Consider the following 13355-nt stretch of genomic DNA (forward strand, 5'->3'; position numbering starts at 1 on the left):
GCGCCGATGCACGAAAGAAACGACCTCGAGCAGACTTAACGTAGGGTGTGCACGCCCACCTGGGCGTGCACATACTACGAGGCGCGGGCAGCCCACCGGCGTGTCCCCGTCTGTGAGCGGGGCGCGGTGATATCTCCGCCCCAAGTTGGGTCCGTCTGCGGCGTAAACGGGCCCGCTCGCCGTGCGCAGTGGGAAGCGGGCATCCGTGCCCACCGCTTCACCGGGCTCGGCACCGTTTCGCGCTACATCGGATGGGGCACGGCGCGTGTCCTGGGAACCCGCGCCGTGCTCCACGCGCAATTCCGTTTGATGTTTGTCCGGTTCTCACCGCTCTGCGGGCGGAGCACTGGGACGCTTCTGCAATTCGGATTTTGTCGCGACGGAAGAAAATAGAGACGTCGCCATTACGGCGGATACGATGGTGTCCGAGACCTTTTAGTGGCCAGGCGCACTGCCAGCGAAAGGCGTTCTTCCGATCCCGAACCTGCGACATGCCGGGGCGGACACGGAGGAAGCGGTACGAAAGACGAGTGCGGTAGCGGTGGCTGTGGCTTCACGAGTCACGTACTGCGGGGCGTTGGCGTAACCGGGTGCGATCCCACTGCGACGAAAAAAGCTGGGAAATATTTCTGTGCGCGGTCCACTGTGTTGCTGCCATTCCCTGCATACTTCGTGCCAATTCAACGGTCGGAGCTTCCTTCCTGTGGCCCGTGAGATTTGCCAGTAGGTAATGGCATCCTGTGGAAATAAAGATCACTGCGCTCACCGCCCAAGATCAGTCACGGAGTATGTTTTGGCGCTGAATAAGCTATTCTTCCATTCCACCACGGAGGCTCGCTAGGACACCAGCCTCCTCCGATCATCGCTGATTTCTTGTGCAACCTTTGGACGGTGGCCTCGATGGCGGCGACCCGAGTATGTATCTCAACCTTCCATCCCATGTCCGTAGCAGACAACTGACGTGCTGTCCTAGGCGCCGAAAGTGATAGGTACTTGGAAACGCACCGAATCCGAATGCCCAGGCCGAAACAATACGCACGCTCCGATGCGCGGCTGCTGTTTGACGAACTCGAGCGGCCATCCCAACGCTGCGGCCGTAATCCCCGCGCAGCCAACCCTAATCATCAACCTGCACAGTGCACAGCGCTTTCGCCTACGCTTGCCTCGCATCCCGTCCATCGGTGCGAGCAACAGCCTCGACAGCTCTGTGAACCGTCGCACGGATCCACGTCCAGCGGCGGCGCGATGCGGCATCACCGCCTCTCGGATTGGCTCGTACAGTGGGCGCCGACCGAGTCGCATCCTCAGCCCGTACCCCACGCGGCTTCCAAGTTTTATAGCGCCAACAGCATATCGCGGGGTATAAAGGTCACTCAGTCTCCAGCTGGACTCACCATCATCTCTTCGGGCATTCTTTCCTTCGCCTCCAAGCATTCGCACTGTTTTTGTTTTCTCTGTCACAGAAGCCTTCTTATTCTTCCTTCAACTTCCCGATGTTCTCCAAGGCTTTTGTTTCACTTCTCGCCGTTGTTTCCGTTGTGAACGCCGCCCCGCGCCGTCGCGCCGACTGTGGCAACGGACACGCCGCTGCGGACCAGCGGGTGAGTGCTGTTTTGACGTTTATACGCTTTCGCTTTCCATTGACGTAGATGATACAATATAGTGCTGCGTGTGGTTTGACGTCCTCGACGACATCAACGGTCCTGACGGTCTCTTCGACGGGGCCCAGTGTGGTGAGGAGGCGCACGAGTCAATTCGTGTATGTATTATTCCGGTAGACGTGAGCTAGAGCATTGCTGACATTGTTATGTAGCTGACTTTCCACGATGCCATCGGCTTCTCCCCTGCCCTTACTTCCCAGGGGAAATTTGGTGGCGGTGGAGCTGGTACGCACTCCATTCCACAAAATTCGACGCTATTCTTACTCTTCCCTAGATGGTTCCATCATGAAGTTCCTCGGCACTGACACCGACGAGACTACCTTCCCTGCCTCCATCGGAATGGATGAGATTGTCGGCGAGCAGAAGCCGATTGCTTTGAGGCACAACGTGTCTTTCGGTGATTTGTACGTTACTTACGCCCAATCCTGGTGATCTACGATACTCACATTCCTACAGCATCCAGTTCGCTGGTGCCGTCGCCGCGACCAACTGCGGTGGTGGTCCGCGCCTGCAGTTCCTTGCAGGTCGTTCGAACGACTCCCAGGTCTCGCCGCCAGACCTCGTCCCCCTCCCCGAGGACTCGGTCGACAAGATTCTCGCCCGCATGGGCGACGCTGGCTTCAGCCCTGAGGAGGTCGTCGACCTCCTCGCGTCGCACACCGTCGCCGCCCAGGACAAGGTCGACCCCTCGATTCACGGTAGCCCTTCGACTCGACGCCCTCGACGTTCGACGCCCAGTTCTTCGTCGAGACCCTCCTCAAGGGCACGCTCTTCCCCGGCGACGGCTCGAACACCGGCGAGGCCCAGTCTCCGATTCCTGGCGAGTTCCGCCTCGCGTCGGACGGCCTCCTCGCTCGCGACTCCCGCACTGCCTGCGAGTGGCAGTCGTTCGTCAGTGAGTGCTCGTCCCTCTTCTTCGGGGGTTTCTGGATTCTAAAGACACCCGGCTTCCCTACAGACGACCAGCAGCTCATGCTGACCAAGTTTACCGCCGCCATGGCTAAGATGGCCGTCCTCGGCTTCGACCCCTCGACGCTCGTCGACTGCTCCGAGGTCATCCCGTGCCTTCGAAGGCCGAGTCCAACGTCGCGGTCCTCCCCGCTGGCTTCACGCTTGATGACATCGAGACTTCCTGCTCGTCCACTCCCTTCCCTTCGCTCGCCACCACCCCCGGCCCAATCGGTTCCGTTGCCCCTGTGTAGGTCTCTTCGGCCGTCTCCGATGCAACAGACAGCTAATCACGACTCGCTCTCTGCAGTCCTGACAGCTAAATTCACCGCCACTCCTTCTCGTTGCACGCTTGAGGGAACAGGATTTCTGACGACTTTCGGGAGACGTTGAGAAGCGAATTTTGAACATGTTGGTGGTCTATACGTATTAATCTAAGCTAATTATTGGACCATCGCCTGAAGTGATAGGAAGCATATAGTATTACGATAGGGGTCTCTGCAGCGCAGGCTCAAGCACGCCATTCATCGAGCGTGGTCTGAGACTGTGCCCCAGCAGCGTCTTGTGCGTTGCCTTGTCGCTGAAGGCCAAACAACTCGACGAGTTCTAGGCGGACAAGGAAAGCTGTAAGCGATCGGCGAATAGTCTAGTCGACATCAGAGCTGACCTTGCAGGCGAGCTTCCTTCTTCTGGCGTTGAGTCTCTTTGCCCTTGATGCCGGAAAAGGCCTGAGAGAGCGGCCAACATGAGTATGACAACAAAAGCATCACGTCGCGCTGCTTACCTCCTTGATGAGTTTCTTCTTCTTTTCTTGGATCTCGATGACCTGGTAAGAAGTTAAGATAGCACGAAGCACTTAGAGACCATTGTCATTACCTTGGACTCAACGTGTTCTCAGCGATGAGCTGGTAACATGGACGGGCTTCTTTTGACCAATACTATACACAAATTCAATGCGGATCCTCCCAGTAATACACACTCGAGGCTTACCGGTTGCAGCGGTCAATAGCTTGGGACTCAATACCTTCCTGCCACCACCTATGTCGCGATGTGAATATGGAAGGATCATCGCGAATTGCGAATGCTTACGGGTCCATCCTGTTCCGAGGGCGTGAGCGATGTGAACGGCGAGCGAGAGAATGACTTACAGGTAGACATTGTTCGCAACCGTCAGGTTCAGCCCGAGCGCGCCAGCCTTCAGTGAGATGAGCATGACGCGAGGATTGACACCGTCCGACTCGACAAGGCTAGAAGCCATAGTCGCAGAGGTCGCTGAAACCTTCCTCGCCTTGCCTTTGCCTTTACTTTTAGCCTTGCCCTTGCCCTTCCTCGACTTGCCGCGTGCTGGGACGTCGTCGTCGTCGTCGTCAATGAAGTCATCATCGTCATCTTCATCTTCTCCCATAACGAAGTTCTGGTCGCCGTCGTTGTCCATAGTATCGTCTATGATTGCCTGGGTGGCACGGCCTCGGCGCGAAGAACGCGGTGCGTCGTACGTTTGCGTCACTCCTTGGATCGAAGTTGGGAGACCATCCCTTTGTTCAATCGGCACAGAGAAGCGAGCGATGGTTTCCTGGCGACGGCGGGCGGACATCTGACCGTCGAAACGCACGTAGGGGATACTAAAAGAATCATCAGTACTCGTAGCCGCAAGGCTGACGAATAACTAACCCGGCCTTCTCCAGTGCCTCCGCATCTGCGAGAGAGGTGAGTGACATCCCGAAGCGTGATCCGCAAGATGATTACCTTGTCCAGGAAAGACGTGAACTGAGAAAACACGAGGGACTTGTCCGTGTCTGGGGTAAGGCGCAGGAGAGTAACGAGCTGGTCGATCTTTGCAGAAGAGCCGGTCCTGAGGTCATCGTCATCGTCATCGTCATCGTCGAATCCTACGGGAGCTTGTGTCATATCGGTTGGCTCCGGAGGTTCTATGAGCTGCATGGTTTCAAGGGGACGACGGTCCTAGTAATAAAAGTGAGCAAGAGCACCGAATAGCAGCCAGGGACACTTACCATCGGACATTTGGGGTCACGTGTGACAACCTCCGTAATGCTGGAGCACCCGTGAGCAATCCTAGTTTGTGTGGATCAGCGGATAAAAGACTTACCATGCGAAACAGAAGCGATGCCCGCAGTAGGTGATGCGAGGTTCGGTGAGGGACCCGAAACAAATTGGACATTCTTCGCAATCCTCGATCGCTTGAGCAAGGAGAGCTTGCAAGCGCAGTTTCTCTTGAGGAGTGACTAGAGTCGGTGCAGGCTTATTCTCATCATGGTCTTGAGGGCTCGCGCTCAATTGTTCGAGGTAGTTGGGAGGAAGCAGCCCAGGATGCAACGCCAGCTGGCGCATCCGAGTGAGTAGACTCAACACGTTGGATTGGACCTGAAAATATACATTAAGGATAGAAGATTGAGAAAAGATGAGAAACTCACAGCAGTCGCTTGCATCGAACCGTGGGCGTTCAAGAGGTTTCCAACCCGCTCTTTGGTCAACAATTCCACAGTGTCGTAGAGTTCCTACGACGAAAGACATGAATGCAGGGCAACCGGGAAGTTGAACTCCACATACTCGGGCCTTGGGGTGCAAAGTGACAGGGATGACGACGACGTCCACCTATGGAAGCGGATGAATGCGGATTACGAAGCTTGCCACAGGAAGGACATACGGGTGGAAGGGGTACAAGAGGGTTCCCATTCTTGTCTTGCATCTGGGAGGTGATGAGGATAATATTCACTATGGAAGATGGGTAATGACGCACTTCTTTCGTCCGTCGTATGCAAGCGTGGCTCATAAGTGCCTGCCAGCAGTCAGAGAAACGTCTTCGGTATCGTCAGATGTGGACGTACCCTCAACAACTCGGCACCCGCTGGGTCGGCGTTCTTCAGTGGACGAAGAACCATCCGCTTGTAAAAATCTTCGTTGTCAAGTGGCTTACAGATTCTCAGGAAAGTGATGATAGAGCCCAAGTCCTTCAAATAGGTCAATCATCATCCGTCCAACGTGTCTGTTAGCAAGTACCTTCGGAGCATTGATCTATCCCAATGCCCGTCAGTAAGCGAGTGTGGAGACCGAGAAGAAGGAAGCATACGATGGGAGTTCCAGTGAGGATCCAGCGACGTTGAGCCGTAAGAGCGCACACCGCCTTCGCCATCTTCGTCTTCGGATTGCGAATGTTGTGACCTTCATCCAAGATGATTCTCTGTGGATGAGGAGGCGTCAATATCTGACAGACGCGCCTTAGACTCAGCCGCTTGCCTTCCAGGCAAGGTCGAACAACCCCTTGTTAGCCTTCATCTTCTTCTTTGCATGCGACGTCGCACTTGCAAGCGCCATTTCATGGTCTTGTACCACCGTCTGATACGTGGTGATGACCACCTCATACCTGTTCAGCTCTTCGGGAGCCATGTCGCGCGTCTTGCCATAATACACGCAGGATGTGAGGACGCCTGGTTGACAATGATCCTCGATCTGCTTCTCCCAATTGGACATCACAGAGAGCGGGACAACTGTTTGTAGCTTAGAAAGATATAAGTGGAGGGAAATAGGTCGCGGACGCACCGATAAGTGTCGCGTTGGAGTGGTCGCTCGGAACATCTTGCTTCGTTGCGAGTATGAGCGCGAGCATTGTGAGAGTCTTACCCAGACCCATGCTGTCGGCGCACAACGCTCCTCGTCCGAGCTCGGGGGCAGTCTGCTGCGGAGTCTTGGTCGCGACTAGACAGATAATCAGCTAAAATCTTTTCTCGTGTCAATGCCACACTGACTGTTGTAGTAGTAGGGCTTTTGAAGAGAAGCGGGTCAGCAACGGAGTAGTGACACAATACGTATAAAGTGTTGACCTTTGGACCATTCCTGAATTGCCAGAATTGAACCGGTGGGTCCGAGTCGGACTTCGGAAGGACGGGGTATTCGTGTTCGACACACCATTGAAGAGCTTGACTCTAGTCTCGCGACGCGTCGGTTCATATGATGCATATAGATTGAACACGGCGTACCTGATGTTTCAACAAGTTGACCTTGAGATGTCCGCTCGCGATTCCTGGGGGGTTCGGATGTACAGGTAGAGCTAGCACGTCATCAACTGAGCATAAAGTGTCCAAGAGTGATGCACGACGGCCCTCGTCATCGATTTTCCCAAGGCCATCGAGCATTTTCCTAAGGTCTTCCGCCTTCTGGAATGCTTCTTGTTGCTTTCTCATGGCTTCCTGTTGTTTCTGATACGCTTCTTGCTGCTTCCGTAAAGCCGCTTGCTGAGCTGCTGCTGATGCTGCTTGACCGCTCCCTCGGCCATTGGAGCCGCGCGTTGGGAGGACGAAGAGGCAGGGGCAGGAATAGGAGCAGACACCGGAGCAGAGCGCGGTGCAGGGGCACCCGGGACGGTGCGGACGCCACCGGGAGGGACTTTAGGGAAACCACGCTGGCTGGGGGTAGCCCAGAGAAGCTTCGCCTCCAAGATGTGCCTCTTGTCTGACGGTCCGTAGATTTTCAACATCCTGTGTGCGGGGGTGAGGGAAAGCACGAGAGATGTTTCAAAAGGTTGCCCACATTTCAAGGGAATAACAAAAGCTTGTCACTATCATCGGGTTTGTCAGCTAAACAGCATGGATAGGGCATTGAGCTATACATACAATTCCCTTGGCGCATGACACCTTCGACGGTGACAAGACCGCTGTCCATTAACGGCGCGAGCTTCGAGGCAACGTTCCGAGGGACGTGTCCCACCTGGAATACACTCGGCGTTCGGTTCAAGTAATGAGTTCAAACGACGGACCTGTACTCCCCCGATATTCTTGACCTGGATAGCATTACTAGAGAAGTGATGGCACGGCTTTGGTGTCAGTGCTATGGACGTAAACAGGAATACACACCGATCGTATTTGTTGTGAGGTTCCCTGACAAGCGTGACTTCTTCTCCGACACCAACAAGACCTGCCAGGGCATATGGTAGAATAATGATTTACTAAGGGAAAAGGACACACCTTTGTAGTACTGTACACCGACAATACCGGTCTTCGTCATCACATACAACTCATCCGCTGCCTCCTCTTGTGGCGGTTCATCTTCGACTCTTCCACACGTTGCGGCACAGGGGGACCCGAAATCCGGCGGAGGGGTTGCGATGCGGGTGGTTGGGAAGAGCTTGGCTGAGACAGGCTTGGCTGGGAAGAACCGGGCGGTGGAGCTTGAGAAGACCCGAAAGAAGCTTCATACTGCAGCTTGCGTTTCTTCTGGCTAGGACCAGGGGTGGAGAGCACGGCTTCGGCGCCCTTGGCAGACGGTGGGACGTCCTCGAGAGCAACGCGTCGGAGTCCCACGGCGAGGCGGACCTTGCTCTGATCTTGAGCCCTACGACGCGGCATTCAGCATTGTTCGCGTATATGCGCATAAATGACCCATACTGGAGATCGCGGAACCCAGGAACGGTGTCTACTTTCACCATCGCCAGTCTCGCGAGAATGTCAGGCGTCACACATCCCCTGATGGCAAAAGTCAATCACAACTTTTCATGGGACGCATCAGTGCGCTCACCAGTGCCGCCACTCGACCGTTTCTCCGTACTTCCCCGCGTGGATCTCCCCGTACCTCAAAGAGCCCAGCTCTATTGGGGAACCTTTGCAAGGTGGTGAGCCATTGCAGGTGGCGCGGCTGCTTTTGCTATACTGTAAAGGGAATGAGTATGGTACGGACGCGTCAAATGACGTGTATTCACTTCAAGTAGGTGTAATTTAGACATGTGTGCTGACAGTGTGATGGACGGGTGGAAGGAGAAGCGCGACCATCCCTGTCTGGCGGCCTCGACGACGCGACGCAGATACCGTGTGGCATCTTGTCACGTGATCGAATCGTCCCGGCTCTCATTATTGCCATCCTGTGGCCGCAGTCACCGGATAGCGCAAAGGTCGCTGCTTCTCCACCTCATCCCTCGCCGAGACTCCCCACATCTCCGCAATATGCCATGTATCCGCGCCTAGTAAATTTCTTTCGCTTATTCTGGCTGCTGCTTGTCGCGTGGTATGAGCTCGGCACATTCTATCATCACACAGCTGTGTGTCCATGGCCGGACCAATTGTTCATAAAGCCGGTACGTTTCTGTGCAGGTTACCAATGAGCACGGATTCATGGAAACAGCTGAGCTAAGTATAGGAGGACTCTCCTACACACGTTCTCGTCGTCGCAGACCCGCAGATACTCGACATGCGTTCCTACCCCGACCGTCCCCCATGGCTGCAAACGTTGACTCAACTCATGGTCGACCTATACATCCGGAAGAGCTGGCGTGCTGTTCTTCGTCGTCGTCCGGATGCGATTGTATTCCTCGGAGACATGATGGATAATGGTCGGCTGGCCATGTCTGACCAGGAGTGAGTCGTTACTTCATGCCCTCATGCATTGCGTCAGCACCGAAGCCAAGTCCCTGTTTGTCAGATACGAAGCCTACGTTCGGAGATTCAGGAGTATCTTCGCAGCCGACAGCTCCGTCCCAATGCATTACCTTCCTGGGAACCACGATATCGGGTAAATGTCTACCATTCTGCCGTTTTCGTAGTATATTCACTGAAGTACTTCTGCCAGTTTAGGCGTATCGTCAGAGAAATACCGGTTTGATGAAAACGCTCTACAACGCTATAAGTCTCACTTTGGTCCCCTCAACCAGCGTGTCTCCATCGCGAACCACACCGTTTGGATGATCGATGCGCCCGGGCTCGTCGACGAAGACCGGGAACGTCTTATCGCCCGCAAATCCTTCACGGAATGGGCTGAAGCACGTCCGGACCGGACCATCGCATTCGTGCAGTCTTACGTCCAAGGTACGTCCGTCTCATTCTTTCATGCTCGGAAGACCGGCGTGGTATCGTCGGCTTTTGAGCGCGGCTCACCGTGCTCCTACCCGGATACTTCTTCCTTCAGGAACGAGACCAGACTCGGCGGTTGACCGTACCGGTACCATTCTCTTCACGCACGTCCCTCTCTCACGACCTGAGATGTCCCCCTGTGGTCCACTCCGTGAAGGGAGAACCCTCCGCCAGGGCCGAGGGCTGGGATACCAGAATCTACTTCTGCCAGAGGCCTCGCAATTCCTTTTGCAAAGCATCCGGCCTTCCGTCGTGTTCAGGTGTGCTTTCGCGTTCCTTCTGTGCCCCTTTGTAGTATTCACATGCGTCCAGTGGCGACGACCACGATTACTGCGAATACGAACACACCTACACTGGCAGCAAATTACCAGCCGTCCCCGAAATAACTGTCAAATCGTTCTCTATGGCCATGGGCATCCGCAAACCCGGCTACCAACTACTATCTCTTATACCGCCGAAGCAGTACCAAAGTGGGCCTTCGTTCGCACACCAGCCATGCCTGCTCCCCAACCAGCTCAGCATCTATCTATCCGTCTATGTGCCCTTCATAGTAATAACTTTATTGGCCCTACTCGTCTCCAACTTCCGCCGCGTCTCTTCCCCTCCGCGCAGCGTCACCTCCCCCACGCAAGACACCGTCAATTTCGATCTACCACCACCCAGCGCCTGGCGGACAAAGGGGTTCCCTCGCCAAGCCTGGTCAAAGACGTGGACAATCGCTATCGGAGGCCGCCCACGCAACTTTACCCTCTCTCCCGCCGGCTTTCGCCGGTCCATCGTCGCCTTTTTCTGGACGGGCGGCAGCCGGGCGCCGGACTCGACCCGGGGCGGCGGGGTGCTTGTCGGGTTCCTCAAGGACTTCAGGGAAGCGGCGTGGGCACCGCTGGCCCTGTTCGCGGGAATAGCGTGGTGGGCGTGGTGACAGTCCGTGAGGGAGCTGTGTGCTGTCATGTTCCTGTGTCGCGTTTTGTACGGGGGTAGGGGTTGGATGGACGGATGTACCGCTCGACACCATGAATGACACTCAGTTCTTGCCGTCGTGTTCTGTCGCCGGGTCGCCGTTTTGTCCGTTGGATGTGTCGCGCCGCGACACATCCTCCTGTTCCTGGATGGCACGGTTCCACAGATCCATGTCGAGGTCCCTCGCCTCTTGCGCGATGATAGCCCTGAGGACGAGGCGCGGGTCTACTTGCACCAGGGGCGCTGTCGCGCTCAAGATGGGCGTTGGGAGCGGACGCTGAAGTAAACAGCAGTCTCAACACGCTCGTAATCCTGGACACATAAGCATGCAGGCACACCTGAGAGCGTTCTAGGTATCCCAGGGCCATGATTACCGTCCTCCGGTCACGCAGCCAGGGGGTCGGTTTGACCGGGTTCAAACATAGAGATACATCGACGAACAGAGCGTCTGCTTCGTCGTGGATGAGGACCGTTGCAGACGAAGGATCATAATCCAAAAGGCTGTAAATGCGTTGAATAATCGTCAGACAGAATTTTCAGTCGAAAGCGGGTCTCCTCACCGTCCCGCCACCCGCAGCTTTCGTTCGACCAAACGAAGAGAGATGCTCGACAACATCGTCGGAGTGGCGGATTCGATCTGTTGGTTCGGCATCGACCCTACGTTGGTTCACAGAGCTCCCTAGAGCAACCGACAGGCAAAGCTTCGAAGATTTATGTCGACTTGTGGGTGGTTACGGATCGCGCGTCGGTTTCGGACAACATGGATCTGGGCCAAGCTCCAAAACTCGAACATGTCCGGCAGTCGGATTCTCGGACCGGCCGCGCCGAACCTGACACCATCGTAATCATATGTAACTCGCCGCCGCGGTGGCTTTCCGTTCAGGCAATTATGTTAGGGGCGGCCGCAGGTTATTGAGATTGCCGGGGACCTCCGCAAAGGCTGGTGTCACAGAGGCGATCGCCCACTGCGCGATCACTCGTGCGTGCCCCGCGCATGTTCATATCGAAGGCGGAACTTCCGCAGCGTCAGAGTAAAGCTGCCCGGTGCAAATACGCGAGGATGGTTCGAGTCTTCGGACAGCGCGAGTCGTGTTCTGAGTGAAAGTTGGGATGGAGCAAAGAAGCTACACACGTTGCGTTTGTTCGCCAAACTCAGCATCCCGGTTTCAACTAGAACATGCATCGAGGGAGCCATGTCCTTAGAAGCATGCGCAGCTGGCCCTGACGCGCCGACCGCATGGCGCCGTGGAGAGCTTGTGAATTCGGTGCGCATGATGCAAGCAGAACGAAGAGGAGTATGTTCAAGTGCAGGTGGCGGAGCTATAAGGATTGCATGAAAATGAATGCAGACAATATGCACATCGGCAGTGAAGGCGAATGGATTGGGCTTTGGAGACAAGTCCGGAAGGCTGTTCGAAAGTGCCATACCAACATGCCTCGGTGCGAATGTGAAGCGCACGAAGCTCCAGAGCCCGTATAGAACAGGGACAACAGGGACCTTATCCGCCTGTCAATGTCCGTAATACCCGGACGGTCGTACCTGTGGCAGACACGTGGGCGTGCGTGGAGTTAAGGCCATGTAAGGGATTGTGGCTGCTGTGCCACCACTTCATCGAGGAGCGGGCGAAGACCTCTCACGCGCATCTGAAACGCGAAGAGATGCGACGCAAGGACAGATGCGTCGTGGACGCCGACACCGACGTCGACATCCTGCGCGCGCCGTCCAGGATGTGGCCTCGCGCGTCCAACGTGGACGTGAGGCACAGGAACGAGGGCGAAGAGATGACGTTCAAGACGCCGCAGCATTCGCCTGGAAAACTTGCGAACGGCGGACGCGTCGCAGGCAGAGCGCGTCCGAACAGAAAGGCCGAAAGGCCTGCACACCGCGCGGCCTCGCGGGCCCGCCTGGAGGACGTGTAGTAGGTAACCGCCGTTGGAGTGGGAACCGGGCACACGACGAGGTGCAGTGTGCACGCGTGCAGCTAGGTGCAGCCGCAATACCGGCTCGCTGGTTGATGCGGTGGGCAGGGTGCGCGCGAGGGGAATAAGAGCGGTGGCTGGCTGGTAATGGAGGAAGCGATAAGGTCGAGGAGGAATGCGGCGAGAAGGGAGCCTCAAACGGACCGGGAGGCCATCAGCGGTCCAGAGGCCCGATCGCGCGTAGCGAGGTTAGAGAGGACCCGATATATTCCACCGTCACGGAACCTGACGCAGGCAGAGCATGCATAATACATAAGGTGGGCGAAGCACAGGCGACATCCCTCTTGGACTCTGCGCTGCACGACACTCTTGGCCACCTCTTGCCTGCCTCGGGAGCATCTCGGAGGAGCAACGCGCGCGGACCACCGGACTGCTGATCCCGCACCTTCGACGAGAGAAGACAGACGACAGACGGAGAGACATGCACGCACGTTGGTCGGCGTGCGCGGAGGCGCGGCGGGGGGTGCACTGGCCAGAGGCGGAGTCGAGCTCGTCCGCCATCGGCCGGCTCTCGCTCGGGGGCGACGAGGACTGGGCGCAGGCGGCGGGCGAGCAGCGAGGGCGGGCCGTCGGGGGAGCCCCAAGGGCGGCGGGCGGAATGGGCGGGCAGGAGGGCCAGCGGCGATCGATCTGCGAGCCTATCCGGGAAGAATCCTCGCCGGGCAGAGACGAATCTCCCCGCAGGGACTCGCGGAGTGCGCCCTCCAGTCCGTCCAGGCTCAGGTTCCTCGACACCACATCGATATTCCCTCCCCAACCCCACCCCGCTTCGGACATTTCCATCGACGTATATAAACGTCGCCACCGGCCCCGTCTCCCCCCAGTCCGCTCCGCCTCCACCCCGGACCTCCCCCTTCTCATTTCGACCAACACCACAAAGCCTGTCCGTCTCAACCAGCCGTACGTGCCCCCTCCCTCCCCGACGCGTTCCCCGCTCATTCCTCCCAGAACC

At 56.6% G+C, this 13355-nt stretch overlaps 4 protein-coding genes across 4 annotated transcripts; 2 read left to right on the forward strand and 2 right to left on the reverse strand.

Annotated features, from left to right (window-relative positions):
* Nucleotides 1-1493: 1493 nt before the first annotated feature.
* Nucleotides 1494-2863, forward strand: BXZ73DRAFT_74604 (heme peroxidase; the record flags this gene model as incomplete). The annotated part of the gene is made up of 8 exons (XM_048022055.1): nt 1494-1601; nt 1664-1759; nt 1814-1886; nt 1936-2065; nt 2118-2340; nt 2364-2556; nt 2620-2714; nt 2735-2863. The coding sequence occupies 8 exons, from the start codon at nt 1494-1496 to the stop codon at nt 2861-2863; spliced, it is 1047 nt and encodes a 348-aa protein (XP_047881584.1).
* Nucleotides 2864-3120: 257 nt separating this feature from the next.
* BXZ73DRAFT_87945 (SNF2 family N-terminal domain-containing protein) lies at nt 3121-8343 on the reverse strand (the record flags this gene model as incomplete). The annotated part of the gene is made up of 28 exons (XM_048024777.1): nt 3121-3255; nt 3277-3337; nt 3600-3647; nt 3758-4275; nt 4356-4571; nt 4622-4661; nt 4717-4991; nt 5042-5125; nt 5178-5222; nt 5275-5316; nt 5368-5406; nt 5456-5578; nt 5628-5642; nt 5698-5808; nt 5865-6115; nt 6168-6323; nt 6374-6389; nt 6449-6550; nt 6605-6810; nt 6831-7102; nt 7155-7182; nt 7238-7331; nt 7381-7451; nt 7589-7652; nt 7685-7955; nt 8009-8086; nt 8139-8269; nt 8320-8343. The coding sequence occupies 28 exons, from the start codon at nt 8341-8343 to the stop codon at nt 3121-3123; spliced, it is 3516 nt and encodes a 1171-aa protein (XP_047881585.1).
* Nucleotides 8344-8565: 222 nt separating this feature from the next.
* Nucleotides 8566-10385, forward strand: BXZ73DRAFT_41108 (Metallo-dependent phosphatase; the record flags this gene model as incomplete). The annotated part of the gene is made up of 6 exons (XM_048018704.1): nt 8566-8691; nt 8754-8971; nt 9036-9125; nt 9183-9418; nt 9531-9723; nt 9776-10385. 6 exons carry the CDS (start codon nt 8566-8568, stop codon nt 10383-10385), a joined length of 1473 nt encoding a protein of 490 aa, XP_047881586.1.
* A 102-nt stretch (nt 10386-10487) lies between these two features.
* On the reverse strand, nt 10488-10791 carry BXZ73DRAFT_97743 (uncharacterized protein; the record flags this gene model as incomplete). Its single annotated transcript, XM_048027474.1, has 2 exons — nt 10488-10700; nt 10762-10791. 2 exons carry the CDS (start codon nt 10789-10791, stop codon nt 10488-10490), a joined length of 243 nt encoding a protein of 80 aa, XP_047881587.1.
* Nucleotides 10792-13355: the final 2564 nt, after the last annotated feature.

Source organism: Epithele typhae (assembly GCF_022376455.1).
Source record: "Epithele typhae strain CBS 203.58 chromosome Unknown BXZ73scaffold_5, whole genome shotgun sequence".
Taxonomy (NCBI): Eukaryota; Fungi; Basidiomycota; class Agaricomycetes; order Polyporales; family Epitheliaceae; genus Epithele; species Epithele typhae.